This window comes from Thunnus maccoyii, chromosome 17, assembly GCF_910596095.1.
Source record: "Thunnus maccoyii chromosome 17, fThuMac1.1, whole genome shotgun sequence".
Taxonomy (NCBI): Eukaryota; Metazoa; Chordata; class Actinopteri; order Scombriformes; family Scombridae; genus Thunnus; species Thunnus maccoyii.
Window position 1 is genome coordinate 20427487 of NC_056549.1, and position 26148 is coordinate 20453634.

The 26148-nt window shown below is 38.2% G+C and overlaps 2 protein-coding genes across 3 annotated transcripts in view; both read right to left on the bottom strand.

Annotated features, from left to right (window-relative positions):
• Positions 1-1102: 1102 nt before the first annotated feature.
• Positions 1103-12279, bottom strand: sytl3 (synaptotagmin-like 3). Of its 2 annotated transcripts, none has more exons than XM_042389586.1 (14): positions 12153-12279; positions 9460-10222; positions 8853-9068; positions 8253-8320; positions 7640-7691; positions 7471-7537; positions 7310-7382; positions 4758-4888; positions 4164-4286; positions 3826-3995; positions 3629-3725; positions 3350-3520; positions 3119-3197; positions 1103-1564 (listed from the first exon to the last, which is right to left on the bottom strand). In XM_042389586.1, exons 2-14 carry the CDS (start codon positions 9555-9557, stop codon positions 1557-1559), a joined length of 1353 nt encoding a protein of 450 aa, XP_042245520.1. In that variant the 5' UTR covers positions 9558-10222; positions 12153-12279; the 3' UTR covers positions 1103-1556. The 2 variants fall into 2 exon arrangements, with proteins under 2 accessions (XP_042245520.1, XP_042245519.1); XM_042389585.1 differs by having other exon boundaries at positions 3119-3200; positions 12153-12278.
• Positions 12280-12423: 144 nt separating this feature from the next.
• Positions 12424-26148, bottom strand: part of enpp1 (ectonucleotide pyrophosphatase/phosphodiesterase 1) — a 33594-nt gene continuing 19869 nt past the window's right edge. The window contains exons 14-23 of the mRNA XM_042390988.1: positions 25091-25160; positions 22776-22863; positions 20195-20379; positions 19394-19433; positions 18784-18944; positions 16945-17080; positions 16381-16455; positions 14823-14955; positions 13844-13988; positions 12424-13674 (exon numbers count right to left, since the gene is read on the bottom strand). Coding sequence (XP_042246922.1) covers positions 13522-13674; positions 13844-13988; positions 14823-14955; positions 16381-16455; positions 16945-17080; positions 18784-18944; positions 19394-19433; positions 20195-20379; positions 22776-22863; positions 25091-25160 — 1186 coding nt within the window. The 3' untranslated portion in view covers positions 12424-13521. The remainder of the gene's footprint in view (positions 13675-13843; positions 13989-14822; positions 14956-16380; positions 16456-16944; positions 17081-18783; positions 18945-19393; positions 19434-20194; positions 20380-22775; positions 22864-25090; positions 25161-26148) is intronic.

Genomic DNA, 26148 nt, shown 5'->3' on the forward strand with positions numbered 1-26148 from the left:
AGCATGTCTTTCACACGCTGCTAAGACGGAGACAAGAAAGACCTCATTGTACAGAAGGAACATGCTGAAGAGTCTGCCCGCCTGCCCCTAAATGCCTGTGAAATAACTTCAACCGCTTCCTGTGGCGGGTGTGGCTCCAAATGTCATTTGTGAGAAATATTATCCCAGTGTCTATTCCAGTAATTTCATTTGCATGGATGTTTATCTGCTTGACTCCTCTGATTGATCATCACTTTAAAGAGGAAATTGAATTTGAAAGATGCCTTGAATGCAGTAGAGTGACATCTATTCTATGTTAAAACTGGACCAGTAAAGCATTTCCTCAAACCCCCCTATATTTAACGTTTCTATAGACACTTAATAAATTGTATAATACACTATAATGTGGTTGTAAGCTGATATAAGGACTTTTAAATGGTTTTTTATGTATTTCTCAACAAATACACTATGAAGCATTCATAACAGTGCATGAACAGTTAATGAATGATTGATAACTCAGTATAGCTGTATATCATGTTTAATGATGTACACACAATAATATATCCTTAAAGTTTAAAAACATTTAACTGTTTATACGCATGTACTTATATATACATGTACACATATAATTATTCACAGACACATTTTAAAACTGTTTGTAAATGTATATAAAACTCATAAAAACGTGACATTTCAGGTTTCATTCTTGACTGAGGAAATAGTAAATTAAAACTGCAATAATCAGTAGTTTTATATTAACAATAGATCAAATGACTGCATGTTATGTGAAAGGTATTGCTTGTTGTGACAAATCCACAGATAGTTATCACCCAACTGTGATTCCTCTCAGGTCTACAGAGCTTTCAGTTCTTTGTTGTGGTTTTCAGGTCCTGCAACCTTACTATTTTGGTTGACCCCCACCAGTATTTTCAGGCTCAGCAGACAGCTGAGTCAAAAAAAATCTGATAATGCAAGAATTCTTCATTCAAGGTCCAGTTACTAGATTTATCCCAGAGCTTTCAGCTGCATGTCATGGCTTTCATTAGCAAATGGAGTGGATGGAGAGAGAAGAATTTACAAATACATACTTTATTAATAAATAAAATCAATATAATTAACAAATAAAATAAATAAATACATGTACATATTTCATGTTCATATACAATAGGTGGATACGATTCATATGATTACAACTGTGTTACATTGTCAATCATGAATTCATTGCTCCAAATGCTTCACAGCATGAGTTGTAGTTGTTGACAGATACATTGATAATCACTTAAAAATGTTTGTATATCTGCCTACAACTAGCATGCTATAAACCATTTATTAAATGTTTACATTGGGCTTATTAACATAAAATTGTGTGTAATGAGTTCCTAGAGAATTTATTATTTAATATGTGGAAAATCTCTGCTGTTACTGAGGTCCATTCAAGCCTCTCCCAACAGGGGTCCCTCAGACAGCCAGGAGAGGCCTTGGTCCCACAGCTCCAAGTTCAGAGATCCATCCAAATTCTCCATTCTCACCCTCAGAAATGGGCGTCATCTGGACGAGCTCTCTGCCTTCTCCCAGAGTCAGACACCTAAACACAACACACAAATAGCTGTATAAACATACCAGCATGCCTATTAAACACTTACACTTTTAATGCATTCACAAACACACACCAGAACACACATAACACACCTCGCAGGCCTGCAGGCACTGAAATGCATACACAAAGAGACACGCAGCCCACAATGAGGAGTATTTACACTCTGACGCAGGTGTTCTAACTAGTGTTTGCATTAATGGGAAGGTGTTTGGCACCTATGATAAGGACAGTTAGTTGATCATTGCCATGTGGCTGAGTGTTAACCCCTGAGAGGCGCAAGACAACATGATGGTCATGGTCGTGTCCAAAAGAGAGATTCTTCTGACCTCTAGTGCTGGAATAAAAGAACCTCAGGATGATGACTGCTGAAATATGGTGTTTTTATCCCTTTTAAACCCTGCTTTCAACTCATTGTAAAAGTATCATTTATAATGTGGGGCTTTAATTTACTATTTTCATATTGAATAAGTGGGCCTGCATTTGAATTGTTGTAGCACATCTATAGCACATTTTAACCACATGATAACCACAACAGTAAATACAGTATAATCTACCATAATGACACTGGAGGTAATGAGACTCTTATAATTATAATTCTATTCTATAATTTATTTAGTTTTTTAAGATATGATATATATTATGAGCTGAAATTCTTATTAATATGACTTATTTTGTTATCTAATTAATATTAATAGTTGATATTAATAATACAATTAATAACATTATAGGTGGATGAAAACCTTGCAACTCAAGTCAAGTTTAGAAGCCCAATATCACAGACTACAATACTACTACTACAATGTCTCAGTGGGCTTTCCAACACAACCCACAACTCTCTGAACAGACAATAAAAAGTAGCCTTTAGTGATAACTGTACTTTATTTTCAGTTGAATGATTCCCCATTCTGGTTTTAGACAGTAAGGGTCAGAATTAAAAAAAAAAAAAAAAAAAAAACATTTCAAAAAAAAAAAAGCAAATTAAACACATAGCTGCTTTCATTTCTCTCCAAAAGCTGACATTATGTAGTGTTTTTGTGTATAACAACAAATGCTAAATCATCCATTTTCAAGCTTTTGGTGCAAATTTAAAGATTCCCTCCAGGCATGTTTTAAGGCATCCAGGAATACTCTGCTTTGAATATTTGTATCAATTACCTGATTAGAAATTCTTATTATGACATCTAACCCTTTCTACCTTATTAAAATCCAGAATCTATGATTATGCAAATATTTGCGATTACAAAAAAATAAAAGCTGGACACAAGATGTCTCCTACTTCACTGTCAAGTAATTTTTCAGTGTACAGTATGTGCACTGGAGGCTTCAAGTTTTCACATTACAGTTGTGATATATACGGAAAACATACTTTTGAGTGGAGGGGGACTTTAAGGATAACCACCGAAAGTTTAGTTGAATGAAAATGCAGATACGACATTAGATTATTTATTAAATTAAGTTAATATAATTAAATTCTCTAGCGAACAGAAAGATGTGTCTCTCTTTCTGGCAGATATTTAAGGGAGCTGAGCTGCAGGAGCTCACCCTGGTTGATGGAGCTGAACTTCACTCTGACCACTTCTCCTCCATCCTGCTCCACAGCGCCCCCCTCTGGACTCTGGGCCTGCTGGAGAGACAGAAAAACAAGAGAGACAAAGAAAATAAAATAAGACACATGTGGCTTCAAAACAAAACAATCCTTCAAGCATTAAAACTTAAAGTGTTTTTCTTCTCTCATCTTGATAATATTACAGCTGAGTATCTGCTCTGGTTTACCTTTGGACACAGTGGGTACCAGTTGAAGCACTGGGAGGCCTTATCCTCAAATCTCCAGCCGTCTAGTGGGATGAGGACCTCGCCGAGAAACACCTTCCTTTTTAGGGTTCCTGAATGCCACACAGATGCCTGCAGTCTCTTTCCAAACAGCAGATGGCGCTCTATGTGATGCTGTGAAAATCAAGGCAAGAAACTGAATTAAATCTGACCAAGTCAAGCATGATGCAACACCAAATTGACTAATTCAAGTAGCTGAAGTTGAAAGTTTTCTCTTTTTACCTGTAAAACCTCATTATAAAGTGGATCTGTGGTGTTTCTCTTGACTGTCGTCTTCAGTTTGTTGCTCTTTTCTGGTAGCACGTAGAGTTTGACATATCTGGAATTAATGATACAGGATGTGGTTTTCATTGAGACTCAAGCAACAAAATATGCTCATATATTCTGCAGAGTGTTATATTGTATTATATTATCCTCACGGGTGACACTTGCTCCTCTTGGTGTCTCCATTGGTGAGATTTCTGCAGGCACCAACTGTGATCTCCAGACAGGAGCTGTTTGTGTTATAGGCCAGAGCTAGCTGTAGCTCTCCTGCCACAGCAATGCCCTCGAAGAGACCACAGTCTGTGTTGATGCTACTGTTACTGCCCTGAGGAAGCAAAACACAAGCTGTAGCTTCAATCAGTAGAAGTAAAGCAAAACAAAGAAAAAGGGGATTTCACATTTATGAGCTAAGACGCTGAACTGATGACTATCTAAAATCTGATATATCAACTGCCACAGGATGTTTGCTTGTCAATATATTTTTTCTACTTACTCTGTTTCCTCCAGAGTACTCAGAACCGAAGGAAGTTTCTTCTTCAGCCCCCGTGGAGGAGCCTTCCTGGTCACTGTCTTTGCTTCTCTTGAACAGGTTTGGAAGACTTGGGCCTTTGCAGAGCTGAAAAGAAGAAGGATTTTTTATATATAGACTGGTAGCATGATCTATCAAAAGGGATATGATCAGTTTGATAAATAATACCACCAACTACACATTACCTCTGAACCAGGTGCTGGCATTTGTTGTGGAACAAAAAAAAAAACAACAACCCACAATTTGAGATTTAAGGTTGTTGTTCCTACTTAACGCCAGTAGAGTCCGGTAAAGGTCTTAGATTACCTCATGCCACTTTAATTGTCCTGTTCAAAGATCTCATCACCACAAATTGTATTGTCTGTCGCAATTGGCAGACCTTGTCTAGACATTGTCGGTAAAGATGGACTCAGAAATTGGACTGAAAATTAGATTTTGTCGTTTCTTTTCTATCTCAACTTTAAGCACTTAAGGTGGCATTTCTAAGACTGTGCATCTAGAGTTCAGTGCGTTCTGTTGCCCTACTAAATGTAGTATGCACTGTTGCAGCCAACTTACATTGCTAGATTTGTTGATGTCAGTGTCAGACAGGCTCTTTTGGGTGGTAAAGGTAAAACATGACACTCTTCTGCTGTTGTTGTCGACTTTCAGCAGGTCACCTCGCACATCATTCTGAGACGTGGAAATCTCTGCATTGAGAAAAGAGAAGTCAGACACTCCAAATCTCAGAAAAAAGTTAAAACACAAAGAGTAGCGTGTGATTTGTCCAGAGGCTGGACAAATGTTCACATAGCTCAAAACACTGTGTGAAGGTTTTTTTTTTGTAATGCATACAGACATGTTGCTTACTGAGCCCATGCACTGCTGTCATCCATAGAAATAGTTTTAAGTGCTTTTCTCTGTCTTTTGGTTCTTTTAACTCTTTTGAAGTTTTAAGTTTTTGTTTAAATTCCTGGTTCAGTTCCTCTGCTTTGTATACTTTTATACAGACCTCCTAAGCTAAATAGTTTTATTCATGAATTTTCTGAGCTTCTCTCTTGTTTATACCCAAATATGATGACAGTTCATCCTTGATTGCAATATCCATGTATGTTGTCCTTCTAACCCTCTTTCCTGTGATTTCCTGGATCTTATTGAGTCTTTTAGTTTCAACCAAATTGTTAAAGATGCCAAACATTCTACAGGCCATACTTTAGATCTGGTCCTCACTAGTGGTTTTCTCCCCATAAATGTGAATCTTGTTGACGTTTATCTCTCAGATCACAAGGCTATTGTTTTTTAATGTTCTTTCATCTCCTCCCACTGGTAAGCTTTGTGCAATTGTCCTGTTATGTGTTCTTAATGCTGATTCTGCCAGTAAATTCTGTGAAGCTTTTGTCCAATACCTTAACCTTGAGCTCTTTTATGCAGCAACAGTGCCCTGATGCCTTGGCTACTTCTCTCAACTATATCTGCCTCTCTCTCTCTCTCGCCTTTCTAAAATATCTTTAAATCTAAAGTGTTGGAGAAAGGTATTGCCTCTCAACTGATTGTTTATATGATTGTTAACATATTTTTTTGATAACTATCAGTCTGGTTTTAGAGCTCTACACAGTACTGAGACAGCCTTAGTTAAGGTGACAAATGAGTAACTCCTTGCTGCAGATAGAATGGAGGTTAAAGCTCCATTCTGGTCCAGCTAGACTCGAGTGTGGCCTTTGTTACAGTAGACCACTTCTTCTTACACCGTCGTGAAACTGTGTAGAACCTTTTCTGTTGTTGGAAATTCCCCATCTTCTGTTTCTGAGTTCACTCATGGCGTTCCTCAAGGTTCAATCTTGGGTCCATTACTGTTCTTCATTTATATGCTGCCCTTGGGTCAGGTTATTAATAAACATAATGTACAGTACCATTGTTATGCTGACGACACCCAGTTATATGTCCCATTACAATCTACTAATCACAGCAGCCTAACCCAACTTGCCGCCTACCTTCTCAAAACTTCCTCAAACTTAACAATGATCAAATGGAAATTAGCTTGTTTGCCACACCCAATCCTTTCAGTTGAACAGTCTGCAATCTTGGAGGCCTATCACATAACATTAAGCCAACTGCAAGAAAAGGGTGTTTTATTTGATTCTGGCCTTTGTTTTGATGACCAAGTAAAGACGGTTGTTCAGTCATGTTTATTTCAACTTAATTTCAAAAATTAGATACTTCTTATCCTTTGAGGATTAACATGGGGTTGTTTATGCCTTTATTTTTTCTGTAATGCCCTCTACACAGGCATTACTCAGGCTTTCCTCTGTCGCCTTCAATTGGTTCAAAATACTGATGCTACAATTATCACCAGTTCAAGAAAACAAAACCATATAGCTACAATTCTGGCCTCCCTGCATTGGCTTCCCTTTCATTTTTGCATTGAATTAAAAATTTTATTATTGACTTTCAAGGCTTTACATGACCAGGCCCCTAATTATATCAAAGCTCAACTAACCCCTTATGAGCCTCGGCGCCCTCTTAGATCTGCTGATAGTGGCTTTCTGGTTGTTCCAAGAACCTAACTGGTGACGACTGATGATCGGGCTTTTGCAGTCCAGGCACCCAAACTCTGGAACTTGCCTGCTGACATTAGGTTTGCTAAATCTATCACTGCCTTTAAATCTCTTATTAAAACATTTTTTTTAAAAAAGCTTTTATCTCTGTGTGAATTTTAATTTATTTCATTTTATTCATCTATTGTATTATTATTGTTTTATTGTATTTTTTTCTTTTTGTGAAGCTCTTTGTAACATTGTTAAGAGAAGGGTTATATAAATAAAGTTTATTATTATTATTATCACCTTATGCAACTTCTGACATGGCAGTTGGTGTAATGAGGTCAGAGGGGTTTTTGATATCCTTTGTGGTTGCATGTATATTGAGTTCTTTGAAGGCGGAGATCAGATTACGTTTTGACAGAATCTAGAGGAAGTGATTCACTTCATTCAGAGGTGACAGTTCCTGACTAAGAGATACATTGCCAAGACTTGATGTGATCAATTTCGTGTGCATGTTGTGTTGAGTAATTCAACTTGCAGAATTCCCCTTTATTTATTTGACCATTTATAACGGATGACACATCAACTTACTTTTAATATGACTTGTGAAAGAAACCATCAGATCTTCCATTGATTTGGTAAAAGGTTTTGAGTGTTTCAAATTCTGTGGATCAAAACACACAATTATTAGTACTCAGTACATACAATTTACATTTTTCTGTAAAATAATGGTGGAATTAAGTTCTAATTACCCCAGATCTGCTCAGAAACTGATGATCCAAGTGAGGTGGAGGAGTGGGTGGCACAACTGATATATGACTGTGAAAAATATAAGAAAAACATGTTACTTTGTGTCTTTATATTCAAACATTTCATTTCAAACACCAAAAAGCCACACGTGAATGTGAATATTCATCATACCTCAGCACACTGTAGGTCTTTAATAGTTTCTCCCCAACTGTCTCATATTTGTCTGCAAAGCACACAAAGTTAATGAAAGACACATGGCACTACAAGTGTGAAACTGTTTGAAGAGAACAAAACAAGATGGGTGGAGTTCACTCTGTCAGGACAACCTGTCTACATTGATAATGACACCATTATCTACACTGATAATGCCACCATTATCTACATTGATAATACCATCATTATCGACGTAGATTATGGCGTCACAAGGAAAGTCACAGGAAATAAGACTTTCCTGTGACAGTCTAAAGTTAAATATTACAATTCTGGTTATTGGGATAATGCTTTACTGCACTGTATAACGGTAACATTGAGTAATTTAGTGTATAATAAGTTTAATTTATTGTAATTTATTTATTTATTATTAATTTAGTGTGAGTTAAGTTTTCATGCCCATGTAAAGAAAACAGATTAAACAAATATACTTGTCATCCATAATTTATCGACCAGTGTAGCTGAACTCGTTGATATCAAGGGAGTATCAATAATAAATAAGAGTACATTTTAAAAAAAGAAACCAATTGTGTGTGTGTATATAGTATGTATAGTTGGAGTATTGTAAACAAACCTGCAGTGAGTGTAAATTTCTTTGCCTTCTCCTCCAAGAACCACTCTCCAGACCTGATCTTCATCTCCCTGTGAAGAAAAAAAAAAAACACTGTAAAGGCACTCTTACTACATAGGGAGCAAACTGAAAAAGAAGAAGTTGCACAGTTACGGTAATATATGACTCCATATATTATTTTAAGGTTATGTGAACCTTTTTGATGCCTATTTTTTCTGAAGCTTGAGTTTTATTTTTATGACAGATTTGACTGATATTATACAGTTTGCTTTTTTACATTTTTTAAATTTTAATTCCATTTTTCTGCTGGTCTAATAGAAGTATATTTGCTCCAACACGGACAAGATTAAAGGGCATTTAAAGGTGCAATACAACAATTGAGAGAAATGATCTCAGTCTAGTTTCTGTACAGAGTCAAAAAAAAGTGAAAGTAATCTCAAAAGTAAAAGTAACAACTACAGTACAGAAAGTGACTGGTAGTAGCCACCAACCTTGTTGATAACCTCAAGTGCTTACAGTAAACAATCACTTTGCTCTGATTTGAGCATCATTGAATGAAATATTTCAGTTCTCTTTACATCAAGCCAGTGGTTATCTCTCTACCTGTAGGCGTGGCAGACCGTGCACTTCCAGTCTGTCGCTCCCATGCCCACACGACATTTTCTGCAGATTCGGTGGCTGCAGCCACGGCAGACTGCACCTGAGTTCCAGAACTTTCCCAGCGGCCTCTGGCAGCGTGCACACGTCCGCTCGCCATACTGCCGGGCAAAACTCTTTGCGCCCTTCCTTCGAAGTTCCTGGAGCTCATATCTCATCCTCCTGAGATGGGAGAAGATGGAAAGAATTACAGACACCTTTAATTGCCACTGTCAAAAAGAAAACTGAAGTTTAAAACCTATTTTCACTAAAATGTCAGTTTTAAACATCCTTGTAGAAAGAAAAAGAGAAAATATATATCTATATATCTTTACAATTTGATTTCCAGATTATGAAATATACCAGAGGACAGGAGATACAAAAAAGGACAGGGATACAAAAAATAGCACAAAATCATATTTCTTGACAATATGATTGTTTTCTTTTGACATTGTTGGTTGCTTATGTTGATCAATGAGAGAAGGTACTTCAGCCTGTCAGAAGAATCAGAATCAGTCAGAAGAATTTCCCTGAAAGGACTTTGTGAGAGAACATATGAGCAAAAATGACTCACCTTATCCTGTCCTCTTCTATTGTACGCAGCAGTTTGTCTCTCCGAAGAACCTCCAGGACTCTTTCTCTCTCCAGTGTCTGAAGCAAACTTAAATCCATCTTTGAACGACTGTCTCTGATCTTCTGTCAGCCTCACTGGTCCTCTTCTCTCTGTCCTCCTCTCTGTGTCAGTGCCTTCTTTTTGTTCCTGTCTCCTCCCCCTTTCTTCTTTATCCCACCCCCTTACTGAACCTGAGCAGCCTCAGCCCTCCTCTATTTAGTCTCCTGGAGCTCAAAGAGTAAAAAAAAATAGATGGTAAAGGTTATTCTTCATGCTGCTAGGATATCCCTTCTCCTGACTGTGATCTCCACGGAGTCTCCATCCGTGTCAGAGCCGGATACAGACTTCCTGAATAGATATAACTGCTTGTACTGTTTCCACTTGGATGATTAAACTTCACTGTCTACCCCAACAACTATGGAAATACCCTTTTAAATATTCTTTTCTCTGTGGGCAAGTGAAGACCTACAAGTCTGCTACCTGATGACGCAGATGGTTAGTCAGCCTGCAGCACAACAACAAACTCACATTTTATTGCATTTGGGCAATATTTGCAGCTCCTAATCATTATTTCTTTGCCCACAGCTCCTCCTAGAGTACTCATATCCTCATTCTTCTGTTTATCAGTGTCACAAGGCTTTTTTCCCTCCAGTATTCAACTCCTCTTCGGGCAAACTGCTTCCTCAGCCTCGGGAGGAGCAGTGATGCTTCACTGATAGCAGGGCTGCAAAACAAACCAAATGCCAACCCTTGCATTATTGATGGCTGATGTGCGTCTGTGTTCTAGTTTCTCTTTCCTTTTTTTATGCAGGTGTTTCTTTTTATTCAAACAGCTAAAAATCATTTTAAAATGAAAGTCATTATCTAAAGATCTGTTTTTAGGATGCAAATATAGTCTTAAATGCTTCATTTTGAAGGATTGTTTGACATTTTTGGGGAATAGGTTTGTTTGCTTTCTTGCAGAGTTACAAGAGAAGATCAATACCACGCTCACATTTGCTAAATATGAAGCTGTGCAGCTGAACACACAGTTAGAGTTGTTGATGGATTTTTATCACCTTTGGTCAGAGCCAGGCTAGCTGTTTCCCCCTGTTTCCAGTCTTTATGCTAAAGCTAAGCTGCTGGTTGGAGCTTCATGTTTACTGTGCAGATATGAGAATGGTATTGATTCTCATCTAACTCCAATAACATTCAGATCCAGAAACATATTTCCTAAAATGTCCATTGACTTCTCATTCATCCCATTCCCAAAATAGTGCACATCTCAATTTGGAACCAGACAGTAGACAAGTGAAGCATGGGGAGCAAAGAGGAAGTGGCCTGTTGAACAGCTGGATGCCAGCCTGTGTTGCTAGATAAGAGTCTGTCCTTGTTACTATCCAGAGCTGCCAGCAACCCAGAGAAAACAATCAGCGTCAGATGTAATTAGGCTTCATGGCTCACAGAAGGACACAGATGTTATCTGTCCTCTGCTGACGTGTGCCATGCCTAAAGGGATTTTCTCAAGTTGTAAATAACAATGAGACATGATGAAAAATATGCTACTAGAGAAAGTTTTAAAAATGCAGGGGACATTTCTTCATGCTTCTCATGCGATCTGACACCTCATCCGGCTCTCAGTTTGACAGCTTGATTGGAAGACATTGCTTGTACGGGGCATGTTTATCATCACGTCAACAAAAGGTACACTCATTTCTCACGCACCTCTACTATGCAGAGGACCATTATCATTCAGGATGTGTGTGGTCAGAGATGACTGTGAGTTAATATCCGAGAAGAGAGGGTGGGAGCCTGTATCAGCCCACCACAGCAGTGACAGTAAGATACTGAAACCCAAATAGCATCTGAGTGCTGTGAGAAGAGACCAAACCAATCACAGGGTCTCTGACATGTTGCAGAGTTTCCTGGAAGACCTGTGTGAACGACTGCATACCTCAAGCCAGTTCTGGCAGCATGACTGTGCTGACAGCCAGACTGATCACCACAGACTTATTCCAAATAAAAAACTCACTCACTGTTATGGTCATGCTAGCACACCACAAGCTCTGACACAGAAACTGTGGCTCTTTTATTTTAGAAAGAATGACCTGTTCTTCCAAAACCTGCTTAGGTCACACAACCCCCCACATTTGTGTATTTTTAAAACCATGCAATGGGTTTCCAAGAAGTTTTCGACAGCTCACACAGTCCATGCAGTTCTTTACAATAACTTAAAATACGTCATGCCGGCTAAAAAAAAAAAAATTTCATTTGTGACTAAAATGGAAGCTTGAGTGTCTGCTGCTACTATGTTTCACTTTCAATGTACTGCTCTATGAGACACATGCAGAGCTCAATTGCTGCATTTGCAAACCTAACATACACTTAACAGCAGCAGTAACCACATTTTTCCTTTGCATGACTGAAATGTGAATTGTGGATTAGAAAAAAATTACTGCGTGCTGTAAATTGCTAAACTCTCTGTTGCTAAACATTCTATATTGCTAAATGTCAGCAGAGACAAAATTTTGACACTAAGCCAAAAAAAAAAAAAAATAAAAAAAAAAAATAACATGACAATCCAGTCAAAAAGGGAAGCAAACTCAGCTTTGTGACATGAGAATTAGGTCACAGCACAGTTATGAGGTGCAGAGCAGAAAGTTGCAAGATCTTACCTTCAAGCTCACGGCAAGAGTGGTCAACCTGAGGAAGTGGCTGATTTTATACACCGAGAGAAATGTACAGAAGTCAGTTTCCTTTCCTTTTATGTTCACATACACACTGTTGCAACCTGTAGAAGGCTGAGAGAGCAGCTGCTGGTTCTGTCTCACATTATGTTCTCGCCTGAATGATTTCCTTTTCTTTGAGTGTAATGCTGTGCTCTTACACCCAGATTGGGGGCAGCACAGTGTGATAGGTTAGGAACAAAAGATGCAAGTCACAATGTCAGTGTGGAAGAGTTTTTATATGAAATTGTGTATTTGTCCATAGCTGCCATTTCTGACAATACTCTTAAAAAGCTGTACATAATGGAAATGGTTGAACCTTTCTTTTTTTCCCCTGCAAATTACTTGCACATCTTCAACTTCCAGACAGTGAAGAAGAAAGATCAAAGACTGAACAAGGAGTGTGTTGATCCCAAAAAGAATTTCAGCCACGCACACACACACACACACACACACACACACACACACATACACACACTCACAAAGACACACACACAGACACACACACACACACACACACAGACACACACACAGACACACACATGCACTCAAAAATCTAAAAACTATGTCAAAAAATTTAATTGACCAAAATGTACAAAATACCAAAAACAACACTGGCGCTGAAAATACAAAAATAACAACCATGGACATACAGCGACAACATATGGCAGGTGAAACCTTGAATTATTATATTAACAATTTCTTTTTGTGGAGTAAAACTTTTTTTTTTCTTAAATTCTCACATTTGGTGTTCATTCCAGCTGCTACAGCCCATGCTCCAGATGTGTGGAAAGACTCCCGCCTCAGCAAACAGCAGACACGACTGTTTCCAGATTGAGATGAGTTTCCTGAAATGCCCCTGCCAATACAAGCCTTTGCGATAAAAATACATTCTTCTTCCTCCGTCAATAAATGTTTTCTTTTCCCTTTTTATATTGTTCCTGTCCCATGTGCCCGTCTGAAGCTTCGGGGCCACTCAGCAGATGTGACGGCGTCTTTGGTTCTGAGATCTGGAGCCTCATTTATAAAAAAAATGACTTTATCTCTTAAAAACACAATCAAAAACAAATATATGGCTTTCACACAATTAATTATTATAAAATTAGTTTTGGAATGAGACATTACAAAAAAAACAAAACAAAAACAAAACTGGATGGAACTTAATGTTGGGATAAATTTGGTCTGAACACAGGAAACTTTTATAAGTGAGGCACCCATTAAACCCACTGACAGCAGGTTAACTGTGTGTCCACATGGACAGAGGCCTGTAAAGCAGACCGATATGGCTTCCTTTTTTCATTGGATAATGTCTCTAATTTTAAACAGTATGTAAAAAAGTCTTGAGCTGTAGCGTCTCCTCCACTGATAACCTGTTGTGGTAGAAACTGAGTCCGGTCAGGAGCTCGATGTCTCGGACGCGGGCAGTGTGAAACTGCAGCCAATCCTCCACCCATGTCAAGTCTGCCCCAGTCTGCAGAGAAACAGAAATAGAGAGAGAGAGAGAGGGAAAGAAGAACCAGAAAGATGTATCAATGTCAGATCTATTTTAAATGCACTGCTTTGACCATATTTTCCATTATACAATGCATCAGCAGGTTCCCACAGTAGACTGCCAGAAAGGAAACAGCGGTGTAACTCACAGAACAGCTCTCTGTGTGGTCAGGCCTGTTGGGCAGGATGAAGGACTTGGCCTGCAGAGGACCCTCGCAGTTAACAGGGCTGAAGGTCGAGTTCTTACAGCTGGTCAGGATCACAAAGAAATGTGTCGGGGTAGGAGCCACGTTTCTGGGAAGACATGAGATCTGAGAGTTTAACAAACTGTGGTCTCATTTCTAGAAATCTCTTAATAAAATTTACCTTTAGTGTGAAATTAATCAGTTTGGGGTGTGTAAATGCTGCATTAATACTATACTTAAAACAGTACATAATGGCATAAATGAGTTTCATTCGTACATAAAAAATGATCACTATGGGGAAGTTCACTGCAATAATTACACAACGCTGGTGTGCAAGAAGTCTAAAACCATAAATTCTTGAAAAAGGAAGGTTCTCTGTTCAATCCAAAAGCCAAGCTGGTCATTAGACCTTCAACAGGGCAAATATTTAACAAAATCTACCCTCAGTTTTTGTGCTTTTTGTGCTTTTTCATGCAAGTTCACAGTTACAGTTCTCAAGGTCTAAATCCATAGACACAAAATGAGATGAAAACCGAGGTTGTAGTTTATCAAACATTTTCCCTGATGAAAGATGACATAGCAGATAAAATGAACAGCTAATGGTTTCATTTAAGTCTTTAGAACTGTATTTTAAGAGGCCTCAGAAGTCTTCATGGGTAGCTGAAACCCAAGAGCAAGTTTCACTTTTAACCACAATTTATTCCTAAAGAGCAATGAAGATATTCTTCATTCTTCTCTAACCCGTATTTTTCATGTCAAATCTTTCTTGGACTAAGCACTGTTAAAAGGCCAGTAAATGTTGGTTTGCGTTTACAAAATAAATTCAAACATATATTGATTGATTATTAGAGCTTACATGATTATGTGGTTGATTGTCATATTATGATTATATTATCATATAAAGAAATCTACCGCCTGGTGTCTGAATGTGTGTTTAACTTACGTCGATACTGTTTGGAATGCATCAACGTTTCCATCAGCATTTTCATCGAATATTGGCCCACTCATGATGTTAACTCCGTTCAGCTGTTGTGAATATTTTGGAAGCAGGAAGTCATGGAAATGTGCCCAAACATCTGCGGTTCGAGAACATACAAAAACCTTTGATATAACACATCATCATCAATCATTTATTTGTTGACAGATTTGTATTGTGTATGCATGTTTATAATGTTTTGACCTGGTGTTTTTATTTGATCATGTTAAGTGATTTTATATGTTTGTATTGTGATATTTAAGTCAATAAATTAACTGACTGGCCTCCCTTCATAATGCTCAACACAATAATGAGCCAGCAGGGGGCAGCATTGGTTAGCTGATTAATATTTAGGCCTCCAACATACACAAACTCCAGTATTTGGTGGTGTTTCATCTGAATGGGATCTCATACTAGTGAGAGAGTTTTCATTCATAGCGTGGGTGGCCCCAGTCGAAATCTGTGCAGAGCTGTGCTGTCTGACATGCTCAGTTTCTCCAAACAGTAATCACCCAACACAATGGACAAGTTTGAACTAAAACATGGCTCATCTTTACGCTCCTGCAGACCACAGCATGAGATTATTTCATCACGCTGACCACAATGCTTTCACATATGACACAGGTGATTCTGCCATGCATCCTGGTAATCCTAGCAAAAGAACAAAAACTAAGGGAGTGAACCAACATTCATCCCATTCCAGTTTCCAATGATTTTATAAATAGTCCCATCTAATGTGTTCATTAGAGCACACTCTGGTGAATCAGCGCAGTCAGATTACAAACTAAACCAACTTCAAAGTAAATGTGATTGTGCAGAGAACGGCTAGGATGGCATGAGGATTAACTCTGGGAAAGTTCCTCTCACTAAACCTTTAATTGTGCTTTACAGAGAGAGCTTCACTAAATTAAAGTACAGTAGTGCCATGTAATTTCAGCGGTTAGATCTTTGGACTCTTGTTATGTATATTTAAGAACCAAATGGGCTAAAGTATAGCCTGCTTTAGGAAATTCAGGTTTGAAAAGTATAATTGAGAAATAAAAATGGCAAACCACAATACCTGCTCTCGGAAAACTTGAGTTTTTTTTCTTAAAGATTATATTTTTTGGCATTTTTGCCTTTATTGAACAGTGAGCAGTGAAGAGGCAGACAGGAAACAAGGGCAGAGAGAGATGGGTATGACATGCAACAAAGGTCCCTCACTGCCATTTAGCCAGAGACGTTGCAGTTGTGGCATGCGCAGTAACCAGGGTGCTCTAAAAACTTGAGTGCTTCACAATTTAACAAAACAGTGCATGACATCATGTCTAGTCATGACCCAGAGTATCTCTTCAGCTCACTGGTTAATTGAATTAGTCACCTCTCATTCAGTTTAAGAGCTCTCGTTCAGATGGCAAATTAACTCTTCCGACAACTCTGGAGTGAGTTTTTTTTTATTTATGCAATACCACGATTACCATTTCCATTCCAGATGTGGGTGAAGCTAGAAATCCACAAACCAATAAATCTTTCCAAGACTACTTGCCTTTAAATGCAGGGAACATTGGTGCCATGTTGCTTGTGATTAGAGAGTCTGTGTCAGGTCTGTTGGCACTCAGATCTATAGACAGAGAATAAGAGACAGGGGAAAAGAGAGAGTGTGAGCCATATGGATGTGGATTAAAACACAAACTGCATGTAGAGAATAGAGATTTACCGGCTGAAACTAAACTTAACATGTCAGTGGAGCGAAATGCAAAGAGGTAAAATCATTAAAATGAGGTAAAATCACAGTGTGATCACTTTATCTGAACCATATGCCAGATAAAAAGCCTAATTCTGTGGGTTTCTCAGCTCACTTTTACTTCACTCTGTAAGTTTGTCACTTCCCTTTGTGGTGAGCTGTCTGCACCTGAAACCAGAATTTCATTAGTAATAGAATCGGGGGGGATGGGACACTCTTTACTATTGCAGCCCAAAAAGCACAGGTGCATTTTTACATGAGAATGTGGCTCTATAACACTTCAACTTGAATTCAACACCCAGCTGGGGTCGACGAGCTGTGACCCCACCCCTCCACCCACCCACCCACACACACACACACACTCACTGGGGGGATGCAGCAGGCCATAGGACAGAAGTGGGTCGTCAATGTAGCGCCGGCACAGCTGGCTGGAGGACGGTGGGATGCGTACATCAGCACGAACACATGCCGCCAAATCTGGGTCCAGGAGTCGCTCTGAGGTCTGAAAGAGAGGATCAGTCAGTGGTGGACAGTGTTTTGACTCCAGGCCTGCACTCTGAATGTTGTGTAAGATCACTTGGCTTGGTTTTGCTTTGCTTGTGTATATGGGTCAGCGAGAGCATTGTATTGTTTCTGTTTGCAGAGCTCTCTAAAAATAATAATCTCATCTCACTCCCTTGTTAGAGAAAAATGTCGGGTTTTTGGAATAAACTGGACAAATTTTGACACTTTGACACTTGACATTTATCAGTAATTTCCAAATAATTTCCAAGACATTTCCTGCAAAAGAGTACATAACTAATTAAGTCCTAACCTGTAGCATATTTTAGAGAGTCTTTAATTCAGCGCGAAGCAGGTCAGCTAATCATACAACATGATTATGAGTCTAAAGACATGCTAATAATTCTGTGTGGCTGTTCTTAGCCTCAGCAGTGCTTTGAGCTAAATTCTAACAACAGCATGCCAACACGCTCACAATGACTAAGCAGGTATAATGTTTATCATGTTCTTAGTTTAGCATGTTAGCATGGTAACATTTGCTTATTATCAGGAAGCACAAAGTACAGCCGAGGGTTGAGTTTTTCAGATATTATCATCAACAAACATTGGACAATTTTTTTTTAAGGTGGCACTAGATGAAAAGTGAAGGGATTACGAAAGTTATTAAAACCTGTGTGTAACATGAATGTCTGTAACAAATTTCATGACAATCCATTCAAAAGTTTTTGAGACATTTAACCTAAAATCTAAAATCTGCTGGTGGCACTAGAGAAGAAGTCAGAGGATCACTAAAGTCATTAGGATTCATCTTCTGGGGCTTACTGTATGAATGTTTATAAAAAAAACCCCAAAACATTCATGCCATTCAATATTTCAGTCTGGACCAAAGTGGTGAACTGAACATTTCCATCACAGAGCCACACTGCTTCTTAATGTAATATCAACTTCTACTTCTACTTCTAAAAAATCATTCTTTCCCTATAATTAGTGCCAAAATATGTGTCTCTTTGTTGGAAATTACTTGGAAAAATTATGGATCTCAGAAATGTGGTATCAAAGGCTGAACATATGTTTCAAACATACTGTACAAGAATAGTAATACAAGCTTGTTGTGGGGGCAGATCAACAGCGTGGCCTCATATTTCTCATTGATTCATTGATTTTCTGGTGGGAAAACTAGCTTGAGGTGAGCTTTATGGAGATATTAACTTTGACAAGCTGTAAAACGTATGTTTGTTGTGGGAACACAAGTGGGTTTAGCATAATGCTGTATGGTATGCCATGTCAGTTGTACAAAACAATCTGAAGCATGATTCTTTGTCCAAATGAATACAGAGGATATAGCAGAAGCCATATCTGGCTTGTAATGTGCTGTATTTGGATAAAGCTTGATTGAAAACAAATCTACATCCTCATTTGCTCTATCATTTAGACAGAACAGTGTAAACTCTCCTGGGAATGTATCACTCTATCTGAGGTCATGATTTACACTAAATCTCAACCGCATAATGAGAAAGACAAGAAGTATTTGAGCCAACATGAGCACGAAAGATGAGTAACAGCTGCTTAGAGAAGAGATTCATATACTAAACAACCTCTTACATTCTCCAGCCAAACCCTAACCGCAGAAGAAATATAGCTGGGACAACTCAGCTGAACAGGCTATGTTTAGAGATGAAAGACAGCTCCAAACGGAGGACTCACCAGAGGCTGGATGGTGTAAGACACCCAGAGAGGCATGAGGCGGTCTTTGCTGTATCCGCTGAGGTAGTCCGAGTGGTGCAGCAGACAAAAGGTGGCGCCTGGTTGGACGACTAAAGGGATGCCGAAAGGATGGTGGAGGCGACGTAAGCTGGCTTTAACACCTAAAAAGGGAAAAAAATCAAAGTATTAAAAAAACGCTTCTTCACGTCAGTTCTCAAGTACACTATCTAATCAAAAGTATGTGTTTGTTGAACATCTGATTTCAAAGCCCACATGTTTTTGAGACTTGGCTGCAGGAAATTTGCTCCCACACAGCAACAACAACACCAGTGAGGTCAGACACTGATATTGGACAATAAGGTTTCCATGTGGATACAGGAAAGGGCCTTCCCCAAACTGCTGCCACAAAGTTGGAAGCACACTGCTAAAATTAAATGTCTAAAAATACAACGTATGCTCTGACATTATGATTTCTCTCAATCAGAATATGAACCACGAAAACCATGAAAAACAGTTCCAGATGTACAGTAAAGTACACAAATACTGTAGTTTATCTCATATTTCTCTCTAAAAACCTTTATAATGCAAAGAAAAACAAAAAGATACTCACTGTCGTTAGTTGTCATGAGACGTCTGTTCATATCTTCCACCTGAAAATAAACGCACACTTTTTTGTTAGTCTGCTTATGTTAAATCTGTTAAAAGCTACAGCGTATCTACTGCACAGTCACCATGCATGTCAATGTAAGATCTGTAAAGTAGGGCTGCAGCTAATGATTATCTTCATTGATTGATTGATTATTATTCATTGATGAATCTGTCGATTATTTCCTCGATTAATCGATTAGTTGTTTGGTGTATAAAATGTCAGAAAATGGTGAAAAACTCTGATCACTGTCTCCAAAAGCCCAAGGTGACTTCATCTTCAAATGTCTTCTTTCGTCCCATGATATTCAGTTTACTATCACAGAAGACTAAAGAAACCAGAAAATATTCACATTTCAGAAACTGGAATCTGAGAATTTTGGCATTTTTTCTTAAAAATTACTCAAAATGACTGTTTGATCACCAAAATAGTTGGCCACTAATCTATTAATGGACTAATAATTGCAGCTCTACTCTCTTGTAAGTTTTAATGAACCTTTGCACTGAGGTTATTAAGGTCATTAACTTAAATGTCTGTAAACGTTGATGGAAATTCTGATACTGACATGGCTCGTTATGTTGTTAGTAGCAAATTATATTTCTAAACAACTATATTTTGGGGTATTTGTACTTTTTTAAAGGAATCACTACATTTATCATTTGCATCAAAAAATAACTTATCTGCTTTGAACTTGCTGAAGGACTTGGAGAAGCAAACATTAACTTTAACAACTAAAACAACTGCCTCATTAACTGACGGACATACCATTGCTTTGGTTTGGGATCCACAGGTGCACTGCAGGTCGTCAGTGGGAATGGGGGAAGTGGCCTCGCAGGGGGTATCATGGGAGAGCTGCGCTGGGTGAACGGGGAGGTGGACGGGATGCTTCAGGAGGTGGTTCAGACTGCCGTGGGTCCCGTTGTTCGGAGCGGGACGAATTCCAAGGAGATCTGGAGGAGAGAGAGAGAGCAAGTGCATTTCAGACACAACAAAGGACAGTTAATCTGTTAAGATTTGGCCACTCCTAACAGCTATAGTAACATTTAATAGAGATATAGAGATACAGGGACTAAGTGACACATCTAGACACATTTTTACAATGTACAGTAGTCAGTTGGGGCAAGTACAGTAACACAAGGGATCACACAAGTTTTTAAACATTTAAGTAAAACTAAAGAAGGAACAAGCCATACTTGTTGCCTTTATATTTAGTCTCTTAAAAATACTTTAGGGTGCTACCAGCCAGGAGTCCATTGAATTCACATATACACAGATTTTCTTACATTTTTCTTTTTGTTAAATCATTATCGACAGTCAACTACGTACACAGATGTATGAACACACACACTGAGAAAGGCAGAGCCCAAATGGTGTGTGTGTGTAGTGGACAGTTTATGATAATTATAATAAAAATCTGTCTCAGGGTGGAACCAGGGTGAGTCTGTCTGATTCATCCTGGTTCCACTGTGATGCCTAACCAGAGATCCCCACAACAACACTGCAACTTTCCCCCTGTTTTTTTCTTTTTTCTTTCTTCCTCTCCTTCCTTCCTCTCGTTCCTCCCTCTATATCCTTACACATTAACACACACACACACACACACACACGCACACACACACACACACACACACACACACACACACACACACACACACACCTAGTGCATCTAGTATTAACCCAAAATTTCATTTATCTATTTAAATTTGTATTTGTATTTATTTATTTATGTATTCTCCATGTTATTGTTTTCTTGGGTTACTGTCTGGTCCTTTCTTGTTTGTACTGTGTTTATTTTGATGTTAATCACTTATCCTGCACTCAATTTGTGTTCACATATCTAACCAATTATCTTGCACTAAATAAAGGGGGGAAAAAAAGAAAAATGTTAGAAGAAAATGTGTGCTCACCCTGCAGTACATGTGAATTCAAGCTATTTAACCATAATACTTAAGCAAATATTTTGGGAGTGAAAAGATGAACTTAACCTGTTCATTCATTCAAACCTTTAATTAAGCCTCAAAAATCATTGAGGTTTCCCTCATTTGCAATGATGCTGAGATACAGAGTTAAAAACAAAATACGTAGAGTTAAATAGATCAAAAGAGAACAATATTCAGTGAAAACAACTGCAGACTGAGGTGAAATGGTTTGAGATCATAGTCTTGAAATGTCCAAAGTTACCAAGAATGTCGATCTTGAGGATTTGTTGAAGATAATTCAATGTGTTTGGTGCACAAAAACTACAGTCAAGGCTAAACCCGCAGGACTCGAAGCATAAGACAGTTAGTACGACAAGTTTGGGACTGTAGGGTCCCATGGTCATACAGCATAGATGTTGCTATATGTAGGGTGTTAAATGTCCAATAAGGGCTTTATGGATGAAAAGATACGAGTGTTCATTGCACCTCTGGGCCAGAGAGGACCAACCAAATTCGTTATACTGAATGCGATGGTAGGTGTCATGAGAATCTCCAGTAATGAACTGTAAACATCAGCAGAGGTATCTGGTTCTGTTGTTCTAATGTCTTCCATATTGTGTATGTTTCTCTTCATTTTGATATCCAAATAATTTGATTTAAATTACTGGGTTAATCTACCTGCCTGTTGATTTGATTACATGTGTTAGCTGCCCTTATAATTTTGTCATCCTGTTTTCCATGCTGTATGTCTGTAATTTGTCTTTCTTGGTCTTTTCTTTGCACACATCATCTATTGCACGTCTGTCCTTGCTGTGAGTGGGATCCTCCTCTGTTGCTCTTCCTGAGGTCTCTTCTATTTTTCTCCCTGTTAAAGAGTTTTAAGGGGGTTTTCCTTATTCACAATAAAGGTCTAAGGTCAGAGGATGTTGTATGGCTGTACAGATTGTACAGCCCCCTGAGGCAAATTTGTGATTTGCGATAATGGGCTATATATATAAACTTGGCTTGACTTGACTTGACTATCCATCTTTTTTTCTTTAATGTGGTTGATGTGCAGCACAATCAACTGAAATTCAGTTTAGGAGAAGTGCACCAGTTTCCTCCTCTGAACTGCATTGCTGTATTTTCTGCAATAAAACTGCTTAGTACAGTGTTTTCATAACTGAATGACATAACTGGGTGTCGGCTACACTTCTATGAAAATTAGGCCCAAGTCATAAAAAAAGCGATTGCAAAGTTCCTTAATGTGCAGATAGACAGTGAACGATGGTGCAGAACATAAAGTTCATGTGGTGATCAGGGTCATCAAGCACAACAACTTCAAAATATGAAATCCATATTTTACAAAATCATTCATCAATCAGTCAGTTACAGCTTCAGTACAGGAGGATAAAGTACAGTGAACGTGCACTAACAAAGCCGCTTACCACACATGAGGTTATATACTTCAATGTTTTCAAAAGGGGGCACAACAGCTTGCTTTTTAAATCCTGGACCAAAGCCAATGAAGATCGCCTGAAAAAGAAGATAAGCATTAACAAACTGACGTTCATGCATTTATTTAGAGACATTTCTACATACAAATACAAATGAGTGAACAGTGAACTATATTAACAACAGTGTCCAGAGGTTTGTGAACCGCATTTAAACTCTAAAACAGGAAGATGTGAAACATTCAATTCCATAATTAGGTCATGTGTAAATATTTCAAATGAACTCAACTCAAGTTTCTTTTTAAAATGACCTCACACAACCTTGACAAAATACCGTTGGTGGTGGGTGGTGGCGGTGGGGGGGGGGTTGAACTGTCTATTTCAAGCACACTTTGCTCTTGTTCTCTGCTGTGTGTCGGCAGGTTTGAAGCCATTCATTGTGAGTTTTTCTTGACTTGCATACTTTTTTTTCTTTTTTTCTTATTTTTTTTAGAAAAGTCAGAAACCCAAGAAAGGTAATTATACTAATTCTACTTAAATTACATCATTGTATTGTGATGACTAAAGTGACAGAAATTATGTAAACAAACTTTCAAAAGGAACAAAGTCGATCCAAAGCAGAGACAGCGTAGGTGGAGAGTAACTTCTAACAACAAGTATAAATACTGTACTTGAGTAGTGTGGGAGAGTTAGACAGTATTTTGTGTTTCTCATGTGTACTTTGGATGTTTTTTTAAAGTATCTGCTCCTAAGTTTAGTTTGGCTTCATTTGTGGAGATATCTTGAATTTAGACTCAAACAATAATTCCTAAAGCTAGTGGAAACACTGACCATTCAACGTATTTTGCAACAGATTTTGAAGAATACACAAAATGTTTCATTCTGCATCTATAATGTATAAAAAATAAAATCTTGAGTGGTGTTTTGCATGTAGTTTTCTCTCTTCTGTGTCAAATGTGGCTTGATCAGAAATACTTGTTCTTCTTTAAAATAATATCAGACTCTTTCATCTGTTTTCTGTGTGATGGTGTATAAGAAAGATTAAGTCTAAGATGGTAGTTTAAGCTCTGAGTTATCCAACAACATCCTAAAAATTTGAGAATAAAACTGGCAGCTGGTTTAAACAAGGAAACTTTTTGAGGAAAATACAAATGGAGCAATGAGTGACGCTGTGCTTTTACGCTACGGTGGAGCTGCCTTTGAGCAAATCATTTAACCCAAATTAGATCTATTGAACCCGATTGTAGAGAATTGGTGCTTATCAGCTTTCGAATGTGAGTAAGTGTAGCAGCACTGTGTGAATGACAACATCTGTGATGAAAAGGAGCATGTGCACATTACTCAACTGAATGAAAAATATCAATAATTTCTCTCTACAGGAAATCATTTACTTGAGTTTACCCTTTGCTTGAATTTTGGATTAGAATTTATTGCAAAATGTGGAAGTACTATTCATATTTTGTTGGAAATCTTGTATACAGCAGCTACTATACAGCAAGAATATTACACAACTTGTTTCCAACCAACTGAGAGGTTGTACGATGACTAACAAGATATGAAAGAAGAAAAAAAAAATTTTTTCTGTATGAAATTTTCTGGTGAAATCCTGAATCTTTATACATTCCTTCAATGTTTAAGAGTTCACAAGTCAAACCACAGTTGTGAACCACTGCCACCAGCATTCAATGTGTTTGCTGTTTGAAACCTACTTTCACATCTGAGCAGTTCCTTCATTTTTCCAAGAAAGTGTACTGGCAGTCTTTGCTGTTTTGTTCTTAGAAGAGGACATTGTGGCACAAGTGGCACTTGTCGGCATTTCAGCTTTTTGTTGAGTTTGACGGCAGCTGACAGCTGGGCAAAGCAGCAAATGATGGGAGGTAGTTTGATGAAAAACATCAGCACCTCTTGTCGCTTCAAAATCTACTTAACCTGAGCATGGGAGTTAGAAAATTAAGCATGATTTTGGAGTTACTCCCCTCAAAATTATTCAGAGGCTAGTTTCAGTGGTTAATTCAGGTGACTTTTCACATCACCAAATCATTTGTCATGTTCTATCGGTTTGTTATCAGTGAGTTTTTGTCCCATCAGCTGCAGTACAGGTTTATATTTATGTCTAACCAGTGAGGTAAATGCCTGTCAAGCATCTATTGTCCAGGCTACTTGAAGTAAATCCCACTTGTGAATGCCTACAGAGTCTTGTGAAACTGTTAATATTTTTTTATATATGTGTCAATGAATCATCAGGACTTCCTGGATTTCCACAGGATGTGATTAATGTTCACAATAGTCGGCACATACACACGTCTGACCTGCATGTTGGTGAAGAGGTTATCAGAGCCGTGAAAACCACCGGCGCAGTACTTGATTTCTTTGCTGTTCCTGAAGAGAGACAACACCTTATCTGAGTGGTCAAAATATACAACGTTGAGACGGACATGAAAAAGAAACAGAAAGTAACTGTTACACCACCCTCATTTAATTTTGAAAGAACAGTTATTCTCACTTCATCTCACTTTACGGGCAGGGACAAGTTTAATTCAATAAAACCCATAGAGAAAGTCATATTACTGTACAGTGTGACTACATTCTGTATGTTGCATCTGTGTCTAAGTCGACTGAATACATTTTTCAGCCTGAAGCAATTTTCCATGATTACATGGTTACTATTCATCGAAGCGGTTGTGCAACTCCTCTCCAACATAGGCTTCAGGATTGCTATCACTAATTACTGTAAATGATTCAACTTCTGTGAATGCTTAGACTTCTGTGTAGCCAAAGAAAATGACTCCTTAACAATTACTCTAACAGCTCTGGTATCTTAAACAAACTCTAACAAGCTAAGAGTAATTGGTATACATGTCAGATTATTTCAGAAGCAAAATGAACTGTGCTATTTTTAAATGTGGCAACTACAAATGTTTGAGATTCTCCCAAAGCAGTGAAGTAAAAACAGACTGGTTGCTATTCTAATGCAGTGTTATTGGAGATAAAAGATAAGGTAACTATAGTAATTATGTTACGTGGTTTTGCAGCCAAAACAAGTACATAATTTTGTCATCAACTTGCTGAGAGCTTGCTTGCTGCTTAACCCTCCAACAAACGTCTCCACACTCCTGCTCTGGTTAGCAGGTTGGAAACAGAGTCAGTCTGGTATTTGTTTTGGAAACAATGAAGTCGTTTTTGCCAATTTTTATGCTACCATGAGCAGTTTGCAGAATAAAAAGGCACAAGAGGCAAACTTACTGTGTTCGAGTGCTCAACACTTACTTTAAAAGGCCCAGTGGAATGGCAGTAAGGGCATATTTAGCTTCTGTAAAGTGATTGAATGAGTGAATATGTGAGCAGAGAATCACATTGTTCAGGGATT